We start from the raw sequence: 23181 nt of genomic DNA, 5'->3' as shown, positions 1-23181 counted from the left end.
ATGCCAAATATATATCTTCATATGTTCATATATATTTTCATATGCTCATATATGTCTTCATATGTTTGCCATAACTCCTAATTATCCATGCCGTCACCTGTTCATTGTTCTTGTTTTGTGTCTTGGTTTTGTAACTACTTTCTACTTTAATAATTCAATAAATATAGACTAAAAAAATATCTGAATAGAGAAGAAAGGTAAACAGTAGGGATCAATTTTAATTGCAAGAGGCAGGATTTTATATCAAACTTCTTAATATAACTATCATGCTGCACATAAACGGCCCACTTTGTTACTGGTGCTATATTTAAGCAGTGGAAAAAAGTTTCCTGCTTATCAGTGTTGAAAGATTACTGTATCTCAGCAAAGAAACTAACTTCTCTTTGAAATGACATGCGTTTTATTCACAAGTATGGATCTCAGTTGTTGTACCTTACCAACAATGGCAAAATGAGCCAAAGAACAATAAACAGAACTCATTTGGGCAAATACCACATGGAAAATGCTGACACTATTCACCAGGTTGGTGTTCCACGTTTTGGCTCTTTTTAGAAATGTACTATCCAAAGGAGGACACGATCAATGGAGACATTTTGAATATATCTGAAAAGAGCAAACAAAGAATAGTCTAGCTTAAATGTAAAAAGTATTTTTTAATTTCACTTGTGAATGCCACAAATAATCCATCATTTATAAAAACTAGTTGCAAGAGAGTTCCAGTAGTTTGGGAAAGTTATCTACAACATTCAGGATTTCAAGTATTGTATACCTGAACTTTTTCAAATAGTACTTAAAAGTTCAAACAGTTCTTAAAGTCTCTTTTCCTGTTGCTGGTTTCCTTTTTGTCATCACTTATAGCATGGCTATGCTAGACTTCGGATCTCTCTTCATAGTTTAGAGCAGGAGTTTCCCAGATCTCTTCCTCCTCTGTCGAGAAGAACCTTCTGGAAGTCTGACTGAGGGCAGTTTGGGCACTCTGTTCTCTCACTGTTTCACTACACCTTCCTCTCACAGGATGCAGATCAGCTTTACTGCTGTCACTGTAGCCTTTGGTCCTGTCCATCTCTGAAACTTTAACGGCCTGCATAGTCGGAACATTGCTCACCATGCTAGCCTTTGAAACAAGTCCAAAGAAGTTATTTTGAAGAATGTACCTGACACACTGAAGGATCACGTTTCTTTCATGCCGTATGTCATGGGCCAACAACTAAGAAAAAAGGCAAAAGAAAAAGAATGTTTATCAGCTGCTTCCCTAGCTTCATTAACCAAATTTTACACTTTCAGCTGAAAAGCATAGCAGATCATTTCATAACACTGTAAATAAAGACAACCGTGAAAGAAACAAAACATAACTGTAAAAGTATAAATAATGTACTGGATCCTCAATTTCAGTAAACTACACATCACAGAAGCCATATTCACTTAAATCTGGGCTTAATTTGTAGACAAAAAGGAAGTGGAACTGTGGAGTCGATGAAACAGGCAAGAGGGACAGGGGCAACAGGAGAAAATAGGCTGGATTAGGCTGTTCATTCCCCTTCCTTTCTCTTCCCTGTGGGAAAAAGGAGAGAGGGGGACTGGGTTCATAGACAACCCCGTGAAAGACAAAGGCGCACGCCGACAACTGAGCGCAAGACGGAGGCGTGCGCCGAAGAAAATTACTGTTTTTAGGGGCTCCGACGGGGGTTTTGTTGGGGAGCCCCCGCAGTTTACTTAATAGAGATTGCGCCGGCGTTGTGGGGGTTTGGGGGGGTTGTAACCCTCCACATTTTACTGTAAACTTAACTTTTTCCCTAAAAACAGGGAAAAAGTGAAGTTTTCAGTAAAATGTGGGGGGTTACAACCCCCCAAACCCCCCACAACGCGGCGCAATCTCTATTAAGTAAAGTGGGGGGGGTTCCCCCCCCTGTCGGAGCCCTAAAAACAGTAATTTTCTGCGGCGTGCACCTCTGCGCTGCGCTCAATTGTCTGCGCGCGCCTTTGTCCCGGCGTGCTTTTGACCCGACACCGGGGACTGGAGCAAAAGAAGAACTCTGAAAAGAACTACCTTCCAGGCCCTCCCCCCTTGAAATTAAGGCCTGCTCACAGCTAGTGTGAAACAGGCACTCATACAAGAACCACAATATTCAATGGTTCTAATCTGCACACTACAAAAAGGTGCAACCGCTGACAAATGGGCAAAGACACTCAAGCATCGGCGCTGAAATTACTGAAAAGATAGAACCCCACCATCTCTTTGGATTACCGACAGAAGCAGCACAGTCCATACCAGCATACTTCCAGCTTACCACTGGGGCATATAGCCACTGTTTCTCTGTTTATCTATACGTGTGGCCAACAACATCATTTTCCTATGATTTTTCATCAAATTACTAAAGTATAGTTTTCATGGAGGAAAATGAAGAGACATCTCAATTCCATCCAATCTAAATTAGGAGTAACTAGATCATGTTTATGATAGGCCCTAACTACAAACTAACAATTCTGATTAGCCTTGCTTAAGAGAACAAGAGTAGGGTTACCAGATTTTCCATTGGGAAAATCCAGACCTATGGCCATGCCCCCAGTTCCGCCTCCATTATGCCCTATTCCACCCCACCCCCAGACAGCATCTGCGCACCTGACATCACCACGTTGCATCCGTGCATGCGCGGATGCCCCTTCCTGACGTGATTTTGTTGGGAAGCTTTTCAAAACCCGGACAAAGTGCCGGGTTCTGAAAAGCTGTCCGGACCCCCGGACATATCCTCAAAAAGAAGGACATGTCCAGGGAAATCCGGATGACTGGTAACCCTAAACAGAGCCTTAATTCATCTGTTCACCTATGAATTAGCCCACTCATTATTTGTTTAATTCAAAGCAGTTTATTTAAAAAAAAAAAATAAATAAAAAAATCAACATAAAATCAAGACAATAAAATAAAGTTAAACAGAGCCAAAAATATATATACAGTACTCCCCCAATATTCGCAGGGGTTCCGTTCTAGGAACCCCTACGAATTTAGAAAAACTGTGAATATGGTTTTTCATGGGGGAGACTGAAGAGGGCAGCAGGAGAGCAACCGGAGCACCGCGGGGCCTGCCGGGGGCGGGGGAAGCTTGTGCAGTCGCTGCTGCATGCACCTGATCTGTTGGCGAAGAGAGCAGCCGGAGCGCTGCGAGTGCAGGAAATCACTCACGGTATGCTCCGACTGCATCTTCCTGCACTAAGTCGGGCCTTATCCAATCAGGAGCTGCGTGTCAAAACAGCTCCTGATTGGTGTAGCCTGACTTTAGTAACAGGAAGAGTAGTCGGAGCATACCGCGAGTGATTTTCTGCACCCGACGGCGCCCAGCTACCCTCTCCTGCCTTTTGACAAACAAAAAAACGTATTTGCGGTTTTTCAATATTCGCAGGGGTTCCAGGAATGGAACCCCCGTGAATTTCGGCGAAGTACTGTAGCTCTAGCCACTGAACCTCAAATTCAAAGAAAACCTGCCAGAACTCAGTTTTTGAAAGAGAAAATGGTGCCAACATTAACAAAAAGCCATCTGTTTTCCATGAAGAACAGTCCTTTATCAGTAAGGGTGCAAAACGCTGCAATCCGCCTTCTGGAAAAACCTAGGCATCCGCGACCATGTTACCCCTGCATTAGCTTCCATGCACTGGCTGCCCATTCAAAAACGCTGCACCTTAAAGGCCCTGCTCCTCGCTTTCAAAACCTTCCATGAAACGATTCCGTACTACATGAAAACTAAACTACAAATCTACTTCCCAAAACGACCACTGAGGTCCCAAGGAAAAAAACGACTGACCATACCTTCTGGCCGCTCCCTCAAAACTGAAACCGCCCGCAAACACTCCTACTCACATTTCATACCCAAACTTTGGCACACAATCCCTCCATCTGTCAGATCACTAGCTGGACTCTGGAACTTCAGGAAGGCTGTGAAAACCTTCCTCTTTACTAACCCAGCGCCTTAAAGTCATTCACCCTGAAATGCCACCCAGTCAACGCACCTATGTCACTTAATCTCACCAGATGCTACTTAGTACATATGTTTTATTGTCATGTCTATATTGTAATTTATGTAAACTGTCATCTATATTGTAATTTATGTAAACTGTCATCTCTGCTCTGTCTGGATTATTATGGATGTACTTTGTAACCCGTTCTGGGCTCCTTTGGGAGGACGGGCTAAAAATCGAATAAATAAATAAAATAAGGTAACCTCACCAACGCAATCTTGAGATTTTTTTCTGCAATAGTTAGTGAATAAGTGAATATAAATAAAATAACTGGGATATACCGTATATAGCTACTTGCAACTAAACAGTATCCCAAATACGTTTAAATTAACAACATACACGCCCTGGAGCATTTGGCCTAGCAACATATTTCAGGCATCTGGAGTGAAAGTTTCAAAGGGAAGTAGAGAGAAGGGACAACAGTACATTGCTTGAATACAGCTGGCAAATGCAAACACAAGGCAGAAGAAAGAGTTGCCTACAGTGACGGCAGGAAGAGAATGCATCCAAGGATATCTCAGCTAGGTGCCGTCAACACCACATAATGCTTCTTTCAGAGAGGGCAGACCCTCGCATTAGCAGCTGTGGGATTATGACCTCTTCCATGTCTTTTATTTTTAAGGGAAGGAACAGGGTGCAATTATAAGCAACAGAAAATGCACCAGAAAGCTAATCATTTCAAATCTATGCTTTGATGAGCTGTAATCCAAAACAAGAGGACACGCCAGCAGAAAGCATAAAAGAAGAATAAGATGGAAAGTGTACACTTAAGGAATAATTTTATAAAGCTTTCCCCATGCATACAGCCTGTTTTACAAGCAGATGAGCCTTAGTAAAATTGAATGGCCATATACAGTATATACGTAAGCTTTTCCTTTAAGTGAAACTGGGATTACCGTATTTTCACGCATATAACGCGCGCGTTATACGCGTTTTTACCTACCGCGCATACCCCTCGCGCGTTATATGCGTGAGCGCGGTATACCAAAGTTTTAAAACATAGTTCCCACCCCGCCCGACGCCCGATTCACCCCCCCAGCAGGACCGCTCGCACCCCCACCCCGAACGACCGCTTGCACGCGCTCCCATCCGCACCCGCATCCACGATCGGAGCAAGAGGGAGCCCAAGCCCTCTTGCCCGGCCGACTCCCCGACGTCCGATACATCCCCCCCCCCCCCGGCAGGACCACTCGCACCCCCACCCCGAACGACCGCTCGCACGCGCTCACACCCGCATCCACGATCGGAGCAAGAGGGAGCCCAAGCCCTCTTGCCCGGCCGACTCCCCGACGTCCGATACATCCCCCCCCCCGGCAGGACCACTCGCACCCCCACCCCGAACGACCGCCGACTTCCCGACAATATCGGGCCAGAAGGGAGCCCAAACCCTCCTGGCCACGGCGACCCCCTAACCCCACCCCGCACTACATTACGGGCAGGAGGGATCCCAGGCCCTCCTGCCCTCGACGCAAACCCCCCTCCCCCCCAAGAACCTCCGACCGCCTCCCAGCCGACCCGCGATCCCCCTGGCGACCCCCACGACCCCCCCACCCCCCTTCCCCGTACCTTTGGTAGTTGGGCCAGAAGGGAGCCCAAACCCTCCTGGCCACGGCGACCCCCTAACCCCACCCCGCACTACATTACGGGCAGGAGGGATCCCAGGCCCTCCTGCCCTCGACGCAAACCCCCCTCCCCCCCAAGAACCTCCGACCGCCCCCCAGCCGACCCGCGATCCCCCTGGCGACCCCCACACCCCCCTTCCCCGTATCTTTAGTAGTTGGCCGGACAGACGGGAGCCAAACCCGCCTGTCCGGCAGGCAGCCAACGAAGGAATGAGGCCGGATTGGCCCATCCATCCTAAAGCTCCGCCTACTGGTGGGGCCTAAGGCGCGTGGGCCAATCAGAATAGGCCCTGGAGCCTTAGGTCCCACCTGGGGGCGCGGCCTGAGGCACATGGGCCCAACCCGACCATGTGCCTCAGGCCGCGCCCCCAGGTGGGACCTAAGGCTCCAGGGCCTATTCTGATTGGCCCACGCGCCTTAGGCCCCACCAGTAGGCGGAGCTTTAGGATGGATGGGCCAATCCGGCCTCATTCCTTCGTTGGCTGCCTGCCGGACAGGCGGGTTTGGCTCCCGTCTGTCCGGCCAACTACTAAAGGTACGGGGAAGGGGGGTGGGGGGGTCGTGGGGGTCGCCAGGGGGATCGCGGGTCGGCTGGGGGGCGGTCGGAGGTTCTTGGGGGGGAGGGGGGTTTGCGTCGAGGGCAGGAGGGCCTGGGATCCCTCCTGCCCGTAATGTAGTGCGGGGTGGGGTTAGGGGGTCGCCGTGGCCAGGAGGGTTTGGGCTCCCTTCTGGCCCAACTACCAAAGGTACGGGGAAGGGGGGTGGGGGGTCGTGGGGGTCGCCAGGGGGATCGCGGGTCGGCTGGGGGGCGGTCGGAGGTTCTTGGGGGGGAGGGGGGTTTGCGTCGAGGGCAGGAGGGCCTGGGATCCCTCCTGCCCGTAATGTAGTGCGGGGTGGGGTTAGGGGGTCGCCGTGGCCAGGAGGATTTGGGCTCCCTCCTGGCCCGATATTGTTGGGGAGTCGGCGGTCCTTCGGGGGGGGGGGGGAGGGATGGATCGGACGTGGGGGGGGGCATCAGGCTTTCAGGATGGGGACAGACCTTCAAGGGGGGACAGTGCACGGAAGTCAGGGGGGGTGAACGGAGAGTCGGGACAGCGCACGGAAAGTCAGGGCGGGCGAAAGGAGCGTCGGGCAGCATGCGCGGTATACCCGTGAGCGCGGTATATCAAAGTTTTTGTGCAAATCATCGTGATTTCTGCGCGCTATATCCGTGTGCGCGTTTTATACGGGTGCGTGTTATTTGCGTGAAAATACGGTAGTATTAAGAACTTTAGTATACCATCAGATTGTTGTTTTTTAGATTATTATTTTGAAGCAGAAGTTTAAATTTTCAATTTACAGGCACTTTGTTGTAGGGCAGGGGTGTCCACACTTTTTGGGCTTGTGAGCTACTTTTAAAATGACCAAGTCAAAATGATCTACCAACAATAAAATTTAAAAAAAAACACAAAGCACATTGTACGCAGAGAAAATGTTAATTATCATTTATATTCCGGGTTTTTTTTTTCAAAGAGGTCAAGGCAGTTGACTCTATGCACTGTCACCTGAGTAACAACCATACAAAAATAGACAAATATACCCCCCTCCCTTTTTACTAAACCACGATAGCAGTTTTTAGCAGTTTAGTAAAAGGGGGCCATAGTGCAAAATATAGACAGCAGATATAAATTCTCAAAACGGACACATTTTGATCACTAAATTGAAAATAAAATCATTTTTCCTACCTTTGTTGTCTGGTGATTTCATGAGTCTCTGGTTGCAATTTCTTCTTCTGACTGTGCATCCAATCTTTCTTCCCTTCTTTCAGCCTGTATGCTACCTCTCCTCCAGACCTCATTCCCTCCCCCAACTTTTTCTTCCTCTCTCCCTGCCTCCCTTTCTTTTTTTCTCTCTTCACGCCCCCTTTCTTTCTTTCTGTTTCCCTTCTTTCCTTCTGTCTCCCTGCCTGCCCCCTTTCTTTCTTTCTCCCTGCCCTCCCCCAAGCCACTGCCACCGCCATCGGGGAATAGGCCCCCAAGCCGCCGCCACCATCGGGAAACAGGCCCCAAAGCCTCTGCCGCCCCAAGCTCTCCCTGCTTCCCTGCATTGGGCCGACCAGCTTTCCTCTCCCCGACGTCAATTCTGCCGTCGGAGAGGAAGTTCCGGGCCAGCCAGGCAGCGTTGGCTGGCCTGGAACTTCCTCTCTGATGGCAGAATTGACGTCAGGGAGAGGAAGGCTGATCGGCCTGGTAGATTGTGAAGGCAACACGAGTCTATCACGGAGCCCGGGATGGGCTCTGCGATTGACTCACTTTGCCTTGGTGATCTACCAGTCGATCGCGATCAACTTATTAGGCACCCCTGTTGTAGGGTATGAAGGGATTTTTGTGAAATCAGGGTTGGGGAGAGGACAGAGGCAGAACGACGGAGGTTATATGCTCTGTATTAAATGGTCAAAAAGGCTGAGAGGCCTTAGGCGCAGCAGAGGTCTGAGGTTTCTGCTGCTTCTGTTGCTGTTGTGGTTGTATAAGGAGCTGCTCTCTGTGGGAAACACCTCTGGTAAGATGGAAGAGGTCTGAAGCCTTTAGAGGTAGAAGGTTTAGGCTTAGGATGAGAGATGTAAGCAAACGATTTCCCATGTTCAATCGTTTAGTAGCTGACTCGATAGAGTCATCAAACAATTCACTGCCTTGACAAGGAATGTTGGCCAGACGATCTTGAAGATTGGGGTCCATGTCTATAGTGCAGAGCCGGGCAAGACTGCGCATCACCACTGAAAAGGCAGCGACCCTTGAGGAAAGCTCAAATGCATCATAGGAAGATTGAAGGAGATGCATGCGGAGTTGAGTCAGAGTGGTGATCGTCTGCTGAAACCCTGGAAGATGTTGTTGAGGAATATATTTGAAATATTCAGGCAGTGTGTCAACCAAATAGTTGAAATAAGAAATGAAAACAAAATTGTAATTCAAAAATCCCTAGTTGCCATGAGAGAATTTTGATACAAATGGCAACAAAACTTGTTCATGGTCCTGCCCTCTCTTCCAGGAGGGACAGTGGCATAAACTTTGGCAGGATTGGTGTTTTTCAGAGAAGACTCCACAAGAAGGGACTGTTGAGATAACTGAGATTTCTCGAAGCCCTTGCAGTAGGCCATCCTGTAACGAGACTCCAGTTTTCCTGGGACAGCGGGAATGGAATAAGGTGTCTCAAGATTTCTCTTAAAGGTTTGAGAAAGAAGTCTATTAATGGGCAATTTGAGAGACTCTGCAGGAGGACGAGACATACCCATTTCTTCTAAATATTCCTGAGAGTATTTGGAATCAGAGTCCAAATACTGAGGTCCTTACTCATTTGACGTGGAAAAGAAAAAGATATCTGCTCCAAGGAAGGTTGACCTCGAGGGGAAGAAGGTGACCTCGAGGTGCCTCGCAAGGCAAAGAACTAAGGTGAAGATTCTCTGGTGTACTGATACTTGAGGCCTGAATATGCAAGTATAGACGACTCACTGAGTGAATGGACATAATCCCTCGTAGGAGAAGAAGCAGAGGTATCTGGAGGTGGTGCCTCGACTTTGGAGTTGGAGGACTCAAAGAGTCTTGAGGTCTGGAGAGACGAGGCTTGTCTCGAGAAGAGGATCTGTGCCTCAATGGATGCCTCGACTGATGTGGGGAACTGTGCCTCGAACCAGGCAGGTCTCGCTGAGAAGAAAGTCTTGAAGTCTTTGCCCTATGCCTCGGAGGGAGGACTGGAGTTTGGAGATCGAGACACCAAAAGGGATTGAACGTCTGGTGTCGAGGTATCTCAAGGCACTGACAAGGACTCGGCTCCTTGAGTAACATAGAAACATAGAAGATGACGGCAGAAAAGGGCTACAGCCCATCAAGTCTGCCCACTCTGCTTACCCACCCCCTGTCTATGCCCTAATGACCCAATTTCCTTATCTTGACCCTCGTAGGGATCCCACATGGGTATCGTGCTTATGTAGTGTGCTTATGTTCCAGATGAGACACTCGCAAAGACTTGACTCCTTGCATAGTATGTGTAGAATCCTCTCGAGGCACTCCCAAGGACTTGACTCCTTGTATAGAGTGAAGAGGATCAGCTCGAGGCACAGCCAAGGACTTGACTCCTTGTGATACTGCTAAGTGCTCAGGCTGGACTGCAGGAAGCAGAGTCAAGGCAGGAGTATGTTTGGTAAGCATATTACCAAACTGGTGATCCAACCGAGGGAGGCAGCAAGGCAAACGTCTCTTCAGGAGAAGACTTAGCAGATTTTTTCGAGGACGAGAACCCACCGAACAAGGATGGCTTGATTAAGATTGAAGGCGGAACCCCTGTGAGCTTTACCGGATTCAAGGTCGAGGTCGTGGCAAGTGGATCCATACCTCCAAAAAGTTTTTCCACCTGAACTTGATGATGTTTGCGGGCAGGAGGTTGAAGGGTAGCGCAGCAGGCACATGGCTCTGGACGATGGTCAGGTAACAAACACTGAATACACCACTGATGTGGGTCAGTGAGGGAGATCGCACGCTGGCAACGGCTACAATTTTTGAAGCCTGTGACCGGCCAGGACATAAACGGGAAAATAGCCGCAGCTAGGTTGAAGCCCGCGGGCTGAGGCCGCAAGGCAGGCCCTGCCATGACTGAAAGAAAAATCAAAGTAAGTCTTTTTTAAAAAAAATAAAATGCGACCCTGAAAAGAAATAAAACATGAGCCGCGGTGAGAGAAGGCACGAAGTAGAACTGAGTCTAGCACAGAACGTCAAAATAGGACTTCTCGGCTCCGCAGAAAACTGAGAACTGAGGAGACCCGTGCCTTAGACTGGGCGGGAAAGCACTCGCACATGCGCGGTACGGCAGTTGCAAACTTTCTAAAGTGTATGCGTGTATGTAACCCATGGTAATGGAAAATGCACGCACGTAACCCAGGGCTATGAGAAAAAATCATTCCAATGGAAATTTTGCTCATTGTGCGAAAGTCACACGCATGTCACATGTGTACATCATGCGTGACATTCGTGTATGATCGCAGGGCATGTGCATACACATTTGTCCTGCATGCAATTGGGCAATGGTCATTCCAATGGAAATTTTGCTCAACGTGTGCACATCATGTGCATACGTCATGCACAGTGTTCGCATATGACCATAGGGTGTGTGCATACACATTTGTCCTGCGCGTATTTGATCGGCAATATGTTCTTTAAATAAATAAGCAAACTACAATTGACTGTGGAATCATAGTCTAATTCCTTTAACTATAATGTCACATGAAGAGCACACCCCCTTCCTACTGTTTTGTTTTGTCTCTGTTTGTGAATTAGTATGTGATATCCCTGATTTTTGAATGTGTATATTTCATTGTACACCGCTTAGACGTTAATTAAGTGGTATATCAAATTTTAAATCAACTTGAAACTTGAGGGAGCTGTTAGGGTGGGTAAGTGTTCGACTCTCTCTGTGGAGATCTGTGGTATGCATTATTCTACCCTGGAATGGCAGGTGGAAGGAAATACATTCTAGCTGATTTCTGGGAAGATGGAAAAAACATGTTTTGCTAGGTATCTCTGCAATGAACTTACTGCCTTTTGGGAGATCCTGAAGGGGCTATGCAAAAGTCCAATATACAGTATGTTGAAAAATACTTTCTGTATTACAGATGGACACTTAAGAACATAAGAATATCCTTACTGGATCAGACCAAATGGTCCATCTAGCCCAGTATTCCACCTTCACAGAGGCCAATCTGTCACAAGTACCTGGCAAAAACCCAAATAATAGCATCATTCCATGCCACCAATCCAGGGCAAGCAGTGGCTTCTCCCATGTCTGTCTCAACAGCAGTTTATGGACTTTTCCTCCAGGAACTTGTCCAAACCTTTTTTAAACCCAGTTACATTAACCGCTCTTACCACATCCTCTGGCAACGCATTCCAGAGCTTAACTATTCATTGAGTGAAAAAATATTTCCTCCTATTGGTTTTAAAAATATTAACCTGTATCTTCATCCTTCCTTGTGTCATTGCAAGGTAGTATTCCACCTCCAATTCTATGTTCTGTTCCATCCCTCCACCCACCACTAGAACCTACTTCAATTCATCTGCTGCCAGCTTCTAACGGCCGAAACGTGTAAAAAGAAATAAGCAACACTTACAAAATTTTCCTCCTTGCATGGTAAATGTGGGTGCTTGTGTGTGCAATGCTGTATTTTACAAAGATGCATGCCTAAGTGCAGCCAGGTATTAAGGAGTGGAAGAATTGTTTAATGGTTAGTGTAGTGGACTGAAAACCAGGGGCACTGGCCTCAGTTCCCACTGCAGCTCCTTGGAATTCTGGGCAAGTCACTTACTCCTCCATTGCCTCAGGCACAAAATAAGCATATGTATATAATATGTAAATCACTTTGTAACCACAGAAAGGGGGTATATCAAATCCCATCCCTTTTCCTCTTCTCTTTGGTGTTGCATGTCAAAGAGTTAAGCACAATTAGCTCTTCAATGATGAAAAACCCAGGTTCACATTATATTTATGCCTACCATGGGCAGTGTAATTGCTGTTATCGAGCTTTTAGCTATGCATATTTCCCATTTTAAAATCTGGAATAATTTATGCACCTAACAAAACTACTCCCACAATCCAGCCCTTTCCAAATTATGCACCCCAAAGGTTTTACACCTTTAAATAGCAATTTAATAAAGTTGTGCTTCTAAAATGACCTCCTCGGGAAGTCCCTATGCTCAAAACATTACCCACTGAAAATGGAATTTATGCCAGAACACCTCTGACACAGCCCCTTTCCAGCCTGCTAAAATCACATTGCATAAATTTTAGTCAGGTTGAGAGGCCAAATTTAACTGACTTGTATACAATATTTTAACAGGATAAATACATTTGATCATCAAGTCCCAATCGTTTATGATTTGATGGCTGAGGCTTGCTATTACAGTTAAGTTACCTGCCAAGGTCACTATATTATTTTAGTGTTTTGACCAAAGACCCAAAAGTATTGTTTTACTTTTGACTCACTATGCTGAAAAAGTGTCTAGTGTGTCTAGAGGGCTCATAAAAGTATGAGTACCATATAAGCAGCATCCATCCAAAAACAAGAAAAAAAAAGAAATCATTAGGTACCAGGCGTTTTACCATATGCAAAATTGACTTATACTCCCGGAACAAATGTAATAATTTTCAAGGAAGCCAGAACCCCAACTACAATTATGGCTGAAATAAAGTGGGTACTGGGGATTGATTATCAACACAAGCTTACATGTTTAAATGTAGAACGCTGCATATGTCTGGCAGTGCTATAGAAATGATAACTAGTAGTAGAATAAGCTTCCTTAGACAGGTCTCATATAAACAGACATATACTTACCATTTCCAGCAGCGTAGGCCGCCGTTTCTCTGGTACATCAGGGAGAGGTGTCTCTCTATCCCTAGGTGTCCTACTGTTCAGAGTTTTGCTCTCGTTGCGTCCAGTCTTTGCATGTAGGTGATTTTCTTTATCACCCACCAGGCCTCTGCTACCCAGGCTCTTTGGCAGTGGTTGCAAGAAGCTCTTCTTTTCCTCCGATACCTTCGCAACAGTCTTGAGAGGAAGTTCTATTATTAAAAGAGAGAACGAGAGAACAGAAAGGTAATTACCCAAAACAAAAACTTTTCATGACAATTGTGGGCCTTAGAAATCTACATACTGTGTTTTTCCCATCAGAAATAATCATGCTGAAACAGATATATATTATACATACATATGTAGATTGTGTGTGTCATATCTATCTATTTCTCTATCTATATTATATATATATCTATCAACATTGTGGGGTAAAGACCTAGATCAACTGCTTTCGCCCACTACTTATGAGGAATTCAGAAAACGTCTAAAAACTCAACTGTTCCTAAAGTTTCTAGACGACTGACCCACTCATCTTCTTTCTCCTCCATAGTGATTCCTCTGTCCTATTAATCTCTTTCTCCTCAACAACGCATTTCCGGTCCTATTACTCTTCTCTTCTCCCCTCTTAAATTCAATCAATTTGTACCTCGCTTAATCTATTGTAAACCGCATAGAACTTAACGGTATTGCAGTATATAAATTGTTATTATTATTATTATATATATATAGATATATATATAAAAAAATACAAACACAGTATATGCTTGTTGAAATCCTTTGTAAAGCTGTGAACTACATGTAAATCTGGATTGTATATGATGTACATTTTGATCTCCCTTTCAAAGCCTGAATCAGACTCCACAAAGGCAGCACAGATATCATGAGGAACCAGATGCTACTGGCAGGGGGTGGGAGTCAGACTTAACAATTTTGAAAAAGAAACTTGAGCCCTTTCTGTACTTTGCTGGGAAGTTTGTAATTGATTAGTGTATATTACTGCTTCACGTGCTAATGTACATAGCACCACAAAGGTTGTATTATTTTTAGAGCGCTCAATATGAACTCCTCTGGGACAGTGGCATAGTGAGTGAAGGAGACACCCAGCATTGCATCACTGTGCATCCCCCTGCACTCTTCCACATCACTCACCCCACTGCATACCTCTTTCCCGTTGCGTGTTCCCTCAGCGTACCACTTCAAAATCTCCAGCAGCGGCAAGCAGCATCCCTTACCAGCTACTTGTGCCGGCCTCAGCTCTTCCTCTGATGTCATTTCCTGATCTTGCAACCAGGAAGTCACATAGAAGGAGGGCCAAGGCTGGCGTGAGCAGCAGCTAGATGTTGATCACTGCCACCAAGATTTTGAAGAGATGGGTGGGTGGACAGGCAAAGAGGAAGAAAGGTTCCGGCACCCCGCCATGACATTGCCTGAGGCAGCCCTTCCCCTCAGCCCCCCCCCCCCTCACTATGTCACTGCACTGGAGCACAGGGATGTCTAGAAGAATCACCAAGCAAATAACAGAAGCAGGAATGTAATACATTATCATAGTCAAGCCCCACTACAGTAAACTGTGCTATGCTTTAGTGCAGTTTTTCTTTACTATTCCTAAGCTAATCATACTCTCAATGCAATAAGATGTTACCTGTACAGATATTAGTGTAATGTATGTAATACCTACTGTTTGTTCATTTGTCTGACACTGTTTTAGATTAAAAATCAATAAAGATTAAAAAAAAAAAAAAAAAAAAAAAGAAATATTAGCAAAGGAAAATCATTGTAAACTCACTGTGCTAACAAGCAGCACTGGACTGGGCATGCAAAACACCCACAAATTGCTGATAAAAAAAATTGATCAAATGTACAAAAAAGAAAATCCTTCCTAAAATCTAGTGCAGATATTTTTTTTTTACTTTTTCTAGTACTAAATCTTTATGCTAGCTCAGGCTGGCAAAAAGATATAGCAAAGAACAGTGGGAGTCCTTGGCCCCTCCCAATGTATCCCAGGATGCACCAGAAAGGGAGTCTAAGGCCCTGCTTGGCCTGTGTGCCTAAGGCCTCTCCTATGGGGTCTGGGCCAATCAGGGCCCTAGGCCCCTCCTCGGTGCATCCCAGGATGTACCGGAAAGGGGAAGGCCTGCCATTGTGAAGAGGTGGGCCTGCTAGCCAGAGCATGTAGGCATCCCTCCGGTTGGCCTTACTACAAAAGGTACTGGGGGGGGGGGTTGGCGCTTGGGGGGGATGTCAGGGTGGGGGGTTTGGGAGTATCAGTTGTTGGGGGGAGGTCATGGGTTCTAGGGGGCCTGCAGACAGGAAGGAGTGGCCATCCCTCCTGCCTATTGTAGTTGGGAGGGGTGCTTCAGAGGTTCTGGCGGGAGGAAGTGGGCATCCCTCCTGCCAATGTCGGGGGGAGTACCCTGATGTAGCTGCTCAGCTGCTCATGGCATAAAATGTCTTTTTATCAATGTATTATTGCTAAGTGTGAAAATTAAAAAAAGTTATAGCTATAATACCAAGAAATTTGCCCCATTAAGCAAAAACAATAGTAAATTTTAAGAAAAATGGAGCTTTAAATAATTAGTGGCTTTAAGCGACGCTAGGATGGGCTTTAAAAAATTAAAAATATTATTTTCTGATCAAGCACAATCAAATTCATGGGAAAAACTTCAATGTACACAGTTTTTCCAACTTTAGGTTTTTCTAGACAGCCCTAATTGCAGAATCTGGCAAACTGGCTTACACATTGACAGAAAGGCAAATAATTTAAAAAACGAAACAAAACCAAAAACCACAACTCAAAAAAACATTTTCAGTTTTGCACAGATAGGAAGTGAGATATTTTAGTCTCAGTAAAGCAAAGGGCTTCATATTACCATGGAGATATAAGAACATAAGAACATAAGCACTATTTTTTTCTGACAGCACACAGTTTTGAATACAGAGGTAATTTGCATGCCATTAGTATACTGCATCGGAAATAAACATTTTTTTGTACTTGCGTTAGAATGGTGTAGGCCGAAATTTAGTACAGCATTCTAACACAGTGCTTACTGCATTAAGCTTCTTGTTAATAAATAGGCTGCTTCCAGAACATGGTGCACATAGAAGGGGGGCATGGAGAAAGGAAGTAAGGAGGATCAGATTTCACTCTAACTCCCTGTACTTTTGAAAAACTATTTCTAGGATTTTATCTTTTGCACATCCCTGTAGTTTTTATTCCCCCTCTGCTTAAAAATATTCTACTCATGACCCAGAAGACTGCAGGAACAAACCACTACACGTGACTGGCAATGCAATGTGTACTTCTGAAATGCTAAAAATATCTACTATCAACTTGCCTGTTGCTTGATTTCATTGTGTTTTAATCTGATCTTGCTGAATTTCCTTTATTTGATTTTTTTTTTAGCTTTTACTTATGTTATTTATATACTGCCTATCTATAGAGGTTGTCTAAGCGGTTACATTCAGACTCAAGCATTTTTCCCTATCTATCCCGGCGGACTCTATCTAGCGTACCTTGGGCAATGCAGTATATAACATAGTAACATAGTAGATGACGGCAGATAAAAACCCGAATGGTCCATCCAGTCTGCCCAACCTGATTCAATTTAAATTTTTTTTTTTTTTTTTTCTTCTTAGCTATTTCTGGGCGAGAATCCAAAGCTTTTCCCGGTACTGTGCTTGGGTTCCAACTGCCGAAATCTCTGTTAAGACTTACTCCAGCCCATCTACACCCTCCCAGCCATTGAAGCCCTCCCCTGCCCATCCTCCTCCAAACGGCCATACACAGACACAGACCGTACAAGTCTGCCCAGTAACTGGCCTAGTTCAATCTTTAATATTATTTTCTGATTCTAAATCTTCTGTGTTCATCCCACGCTTCTTTGAACTCAGTCACAGTTTTCCTCTCCACCACCTCTCTCGGGAGCGCATTCCAGGCATCCACCACCCTCTCCGTAAAGTAGAATTTCCTAACATTGCCCCTGAATCTACCACCCCTCAACCTCAAATTATGTCCTCTGGTTTTACCATTTTCCTTTCTCTGGAAAAGATTTTGTTCTACGTTAATACCCTTTAAGTATTTGAACGTCTGAATCATATCTCCCCTGTCTCTCCTTTCCTCTAGGGTATACATATTCAGGGCTTCCAGTCTCTCCTCATACGTCTTCTGGCGCAAGCCTCCTATCATTTTCGTCGCCCTCCTCTGGACCGCCTCAAGTCTTCTTACGTCTTTCGCCAGATACGGTCTTTTATGTTATGCTATATCATGTCACAAGGAACAGCAAAGGGTTTAACCACACAACCTCAGGGTGCTGAGTCTATAGCTTTAACCACTAGGCTAACTCAGTGAGCAATTGACACATGTGCAAAGCCCTAACAGTAGTGGCAAGGGAAGCAACCTCCTGCCACTGCTGTCAGGGCTTCTGAATTTTTTTAATGTAACAGATGTTCTGCGCGACTTAACACGCACCATCTGTCCCATTAAAAAAGCCCTCCCCCGGTAACACCGCTTCCTCCTCTGAACCTCAAAAAGACGGTAGGAGGAAAGCCCACTCCCTCCTGCCAGGAAAGACCTCCCCCTGAAAAAAAGGAAGGAGGGATGCTCACTCCCTCCTGCCATGAAGGTGCCTGTTCCTATCCACCCCCAACGAGAAAAACGGCAGGAGGGATGCCCACTCCCTCCTGCCTGGAAAGACCTCTCCCCATCCCCTCCCCCTGAAAAAAAAGGCAGGTGGGATGCCCACTCCCTCCTGCCACTGAAGGCCCCCCTCCCTGGCCCCCATGCCCCGTACCTTGAAGTTGGGAGCAGGAGGTACTGAAGACACCTCCTGCTCCTCCGATTTTTGCGATGACACTGGGCCTTAGGCCCCTCCCTGGTGCATCATGTAATGCACGGGGAGGAGCCTAAAGCCCTGACTGGCTCAGACACCTCGGGCTCCTCCCAAGGGGGGGAAGTCTTTCCAGGTAGGAGGGAGTGGGCATCCCTCCTGCTGTTTTTTGAGAGGGAGGGGGAGAGCAGGCGCCTTTGTGGCAGGAGGAAGTGAGCATCCCTCCTGCCATTTGTTTTAGGATGGGTCGCTGGGTTTGGTGGGGGGGAGGGGGGCAATTGTCAGGGGCAATTGGGGGGAAGGCCGTTGGTAGCAGTGGGGGATTTTTTCCATGGGGCAGATATTTTGTGTGTGCCGTACACGCAAAATATCTGTGCTATTGGAAAAAAAACAAAAAAAACCACCTCGGCAGACCTGTCAGTAACATAGTTACCGACAGGTCTACAGCAATCGGGTTTTAGGATTGGGTAAATCCCGATGCTAAATAGCCCAGCAATGTAAGTGAATCAATCGCTTGGCTATTTTGCATGGAGTTTTACTAATTTGCAAGGCCGGATCGGGAAATGGGCATTCGAGTGGAAAAACATGCGGTGGGCCGTTTAGTGAATCTGTTAGCAGCGATCGTCGCTGATCGCTGACTTTAGTGAACCTAGCCCTTGATATACCATTTTCTGTGTGATTTTACACAAAGCAGTTTACATGGGAAAATGAAGTGTTAAGTGACTTACCCAGCTCTAACCACTAAGCTATTCCTCCATTCTATAGAGTTCTTAGAGGAGAGAGAGATGTAGGGATGCCCCACTGAATGATTTTTTTTTCCAAAAACTTTTAGGCACTAGCATCTCTTTAAGAATATGATAAAAATCAAAATAAAGCTGGGAGATTTTAATAATTCACTGCCAAATGTCTTTTATCTGTATAATTTCAAAAACAGCAGTCACTTCTTGCTTGCCAGATCTGTCACTGAGCTGAGACAGAGTAATTCTGTTTGACAGAAATTCAAAGGCTAAATTTAGGAACTATGCAATCACACTTTTAGAAGACAAGAATCTGCTAGCCTATTTCCTGGGCTCTTCTCCAGTGCTGAGCCATTATTCTACACACAGCTATGTGCAAAATGGTAGGCACCGATGGTCAAATTGTGCATTTCAATGAATCCGTAAGGAAACCGAAGCTGACAACTCCACACAATGCTTTTCTGCACAACTTTGAAAATAAGATGAATACAGGAGATGTAAAAATTTAATTACTACAATTCTTTTTCAAAAGTTAAGTCCCCAAAAAAGGAAATTCTAGAGCAGTGTATCGCAAACTGTGTGCCGCAGCAAACCAGTGTGCCTCCTGAGATTTCAGGTGTGCCGCGACACACTGGCGAGGAGGAGCGTCATCTGCGCTGGCTGATAGCCTACTCTCCTCCTCGCTGGCGTCTTTTCTGCTCTCCCCGCACCTCCTCCTCTCCTCCTGAATCTCTCCACCGAAGCGGGTCATGGCCAGATGGGCCTCCGCATTGCGTCGAAGACCGTGCACTTCCGCCTTCTGGCTGGGGCACTGGGTTTCGTGTGCTGCCGGACGGAAAGATTGCGAGACACTGTTCTAGAGCATAATTTAGGAACCCACATTTATGCACCCCCTGTCCACATGAATGCATAGAAAACCAATACTAACAGACGTAAGTGTGCACTTACGTGCACAAGTACCAGCAGGGCACCTAAGCAGTATTCCACAAGACTATATGTAACTTAAATAGTGCATAAATGCACACATTCTGCAACTGTCCCTGCCAAATTTATGGAACTGCTATTATGCCAGGTCTACAGCTGGTGTACTGGAGGTGTAAAAGTGTTAGGTGCACTGATACTCGGTTATTCTATAAGGGAATTTGGGCAACCAGATTAGAATAGGCTCCCACCTAAATGTAGGATTGCTTCCAAAATGTCTGACTCATAGACATTCATATAGTCAGGTGAAAGCAATTCCACAATATAGCAATATTCTGACTCTTAAGAACATAAGAAGTTGCCTCTGCTGAGGCAGACCAGAGGTCCATCTCGCCCAGCAGTCCGCTCCCGCGGCGGCCCATCAGGCCTATTGCCTGAGCAGTGGTCCCTGACTATCCCTATAGCCTACCTCTACTCCTATCTGTACCCCTCAATCCCTTTATCCTCTAGGAACCTATCCAAACCTTCTTTGAAGCCCTGTAACGTGCTTATGAAATCTGATTGCGACTGTTGTTCCATCTACTTTCAACAACCATGGGCTTCTCTAAGCAGCTCTAAGAACATTCTGAAAACGAAGATAATTCATTCTTACAACACAAGAGAGGGCGAAACAAATTCTTTTCCAGTTAACAATTTTATTTGAAGCCTTATTTTAAAAATGGAGGTTTATAAGGATCTGTTGAAGTCAAGGCAAGCATTGGAAATTCAATTTAAAACTGTGATGAGCAAAACAGAACCTAGACTCAAAAATGTGTGCAAATAAGAGGAAAACTGGGCATAGGGAGAACTGGCGCACTATAGTAGCACGGTTAACCTTTGCATCAAAGACAGCTTCTGACAACGTTGAACTGTATGAAGATGCAACCCTTTTTTTTTTTTTTTTTTGTAAATAATTTTTATTCTTTTTAAATTCTTACATCAAGTGAAATACATGTATTACATTCAATTATGAAGAAACACTTGAAATTATCAATAAATGTTCTTACATTGTAAATTAAAGAAACCCTTTATCAAAATTTTATATCATATTATTATTACAATATTTTTCCCTTCCCTACCCCCTCTATATGTTCTATACATGTGTTATGATATCTGATCAGTAGAATAATTTGTCAATGGTCCCCATATTTTATTAAATTTTTTAATATAACCTTGTTGTAATGCCATTACTTTTTCCATTTTATATATATGACAAATTGAATTCCACCAGAAAGTGTATTTTAATTTAGTGTAATCTTTCCAATTCTGAGTAATTTGCTGAATGGCGACCCCTGTTAAAATTAATAAAAGTTTATTATTGTTAGCTGATATCGGACTCTGTGTTCTCATTGTTGTTCCAAATAATATTGTATCATATGATAGTCCAACATGATTTTCTAATAATTTATTAATTTGGGGCCAAATTAATTTCCAAAAGGAATTAATACAGGGACAAAAGAATAATAAATGATCTAATGTCCCCACTTCTATCTTACAATGCCAGCATCTATTAGATCTACTACTATCTAATTTCTGTAATCTTGTAGGAGTCCATAAAACTCTATGTAATAAAAACATCCATGTTTGACTCATAGATGCTGACCTTGTAGTATGTATTCTCCAGGACCAAAATTTTTGCCATTGAGATGCAGAAATTGTCTGTCCTATCTCAATACTCCAAATGTCCCTAAGTCCTGTTCTCTTTTTTTTGTTTGAAAATTCATATATAATCTTATACCATTTTGCAGCTTGGTGTCCTAGAAAATCTGCTTGAAAACAAAGGATTGGCAAACTATATTGAGTATTAAGATTCTTCCATTCAGGGAACCCTTCCTGAATAGCCTGCTTCAATTGCATCCATTTAAAATATTGTGTTTTTTCTAATCCAAATTTTTGTTGCAATTGTGAAAAACTAAGCAGTGATCCATTTATTATTACATCTTTTAAAGTACGTATACCTGCTATTATCCATTGTTTCCATACTATTTTAAATCCACCAATTTTGATCCTGGAGTTTACCCAAATAGATTGATTTAAAGATTTAACCAATGGATTTGTTGATAAATTGTTTATAAATCTTAATGTTTTCCATGTATCTATTAGAATTCTATGATCTTTATAACTCCTGGGCATTGTTATACTAATGAAATGTTCTGGATGTAAAGGGAACATGAGGCGCCATTCTAAATATAACCAATCAGGTACATTTTCCATGAGATCTGGGAGGATCCAATACATACCCTGTCTTAAAATATAGGCTTGATGGTACCTATAGAAATTTGGAAAATTTACCCCTCCCTCCTTAATTGTTTTTTGTAATGATGCTAAAGCGATTCTGGGTCTTTTCCCAAACCAAACAAATTTTGTTAGTATACTGTTTAACTTTTTATAAAATGACCCCTGAAAAAATATTGGGATCATACTCATTTGATAACAAACCACAGGTAAAATCATCATTTTAATTGTTTGAACTCTTCCCCACCAAGAAAGATGTAAAGGATTCCATTGCTCGCACATTTCTGTTATTTTCTTTAATAAAAGTTTTTCATTCTCTTTTACTGTGTCATCAATTGTATTTTTTATAAGAATACCTAAATATTTTAGTCCTTCCTCTTTCCATTTAAATGAATATGAATCAAATAATCCTTTGGTACAATGGATATTAATTGGAAGAACTTCAGATTTTTCCCAATTGATTTTATATCCAGAAAACTTTCCAAACTTTTCTATTAAGTTAAGTAGATCTGGAATGGTGTCTTCTGGTTCTCTTAAATATAATAAAATATCATCTGCATACGCAGATAATTTAAATTCCCAATTAGAAAATGTGATTCCCTTTATTCCCTTAGTTTGATTTATTGCAATTAATAAGGGTTCCAGAACGATATCAAAAAGTAAGGGAGATAAAGGACAACCTTGTCTAACTCCCCTTAGCAAGTTAAATTTATCAGATAAGTTATTGTTTATATTTAATCTTGCTCCAGGGGAGCTATATAATGTTTGAATCATTTTAATAAAACCAGGTCCTACACCAAACCATTCTAGAGCTTGATACATAAACTTCCATTCTACTCTATCAAATGCTTTTTCTGCATCTAATGATATTAGAAAAGCTGGATCATTCAAATTTTTTGCTAAATTTAAAGAATGAAATGCTAATCTAGTGTTATGTGAAGAGTGTCTTTTAGCAACAAATCCTGTTTGATGTACATCAATGATAAAAGGAAGAGCTTTTGCTAGTCTTATAGCTAGCACTTTAGCAATTAATTTAGCATCTACATTCATCAAAGATATAGGCCTATAGTTTGTTATCAATGTCGGATCCCTGTTTGGTTTTGGCAAGACAATTATAACAGAATCAGCCATAGTTCCTGATATATTTCCATTATTCATTTGATATTGGTATAAATTTAATAGATAAGGTAATAAAGTATTTTGAAATGTTTTATAATATTCAACAGTATATCCATCTCCACCTGGAGCGGATCCAACTCTAAGAGCCTTCAATGCTGATTCTATTTCTTTTAAAGATATATGTTCTTCTAAGCTTCTTTTTATATGATCCGGAACATTTGGTCCAATAAATGAATTTAAAAACTCTAAACCATCTTGTTCTTTATTTTCATAAGTATTAGAAGTATATAAATCCTTATAAA

At 43.8% G+C, this 23181-nt stretch overlaps 1 protein-coding gene across 1 annotated transcript in view; it reads right to left on the bottom strand.

Annotated features, from left to right (window-relative positions):
- Nucleotides 1-292: 292 nt before the first annotated feature.
- NUFIP1 (nuclear FMR1 interacting protein 1) overlaps nucleotides 293-23181 on the bottom strand; it is an 82073-nt gene continuing 59184 nt past the window's right edge. The window contains exons 9-10 of the mRNA XM_033949165.1: nucleotides 12985-13211; nucleotides 293-1207 (exon numbers count right to left, since the gene is read on the bottom strand). Coding sequence (XP_033805056.1) covers nucleotides 869-1207; nucleotides 12985-13211 — 566 coding nt within the window. The 3' untranslated portion in view covers nucleotides 293-868. The remainder of the gene's footprint in view (nucleotides 1208-12984; nucleotides 13212-23181) is intronic.

Source organism: Geotrypetes seraphini, chromosome 6 (assembly GCF_902459505.1).
Source record: "Geotrypetes seraphini chromosome 6, aGeoSer1.1, whole genome shotgun sequence".
Lineage (NCBI taxonomy): Eukaryota > Metazoa > Chordata > Amphibia > Gymnophiona > Dermophiidae > Geotrypetes > Geotrypetes seraphini.
The sequence above is the reverse complement of the archived record's forward strand: the minus strand, read 5'-3'. Positions and strand labels throughout refer to the sequence as shown.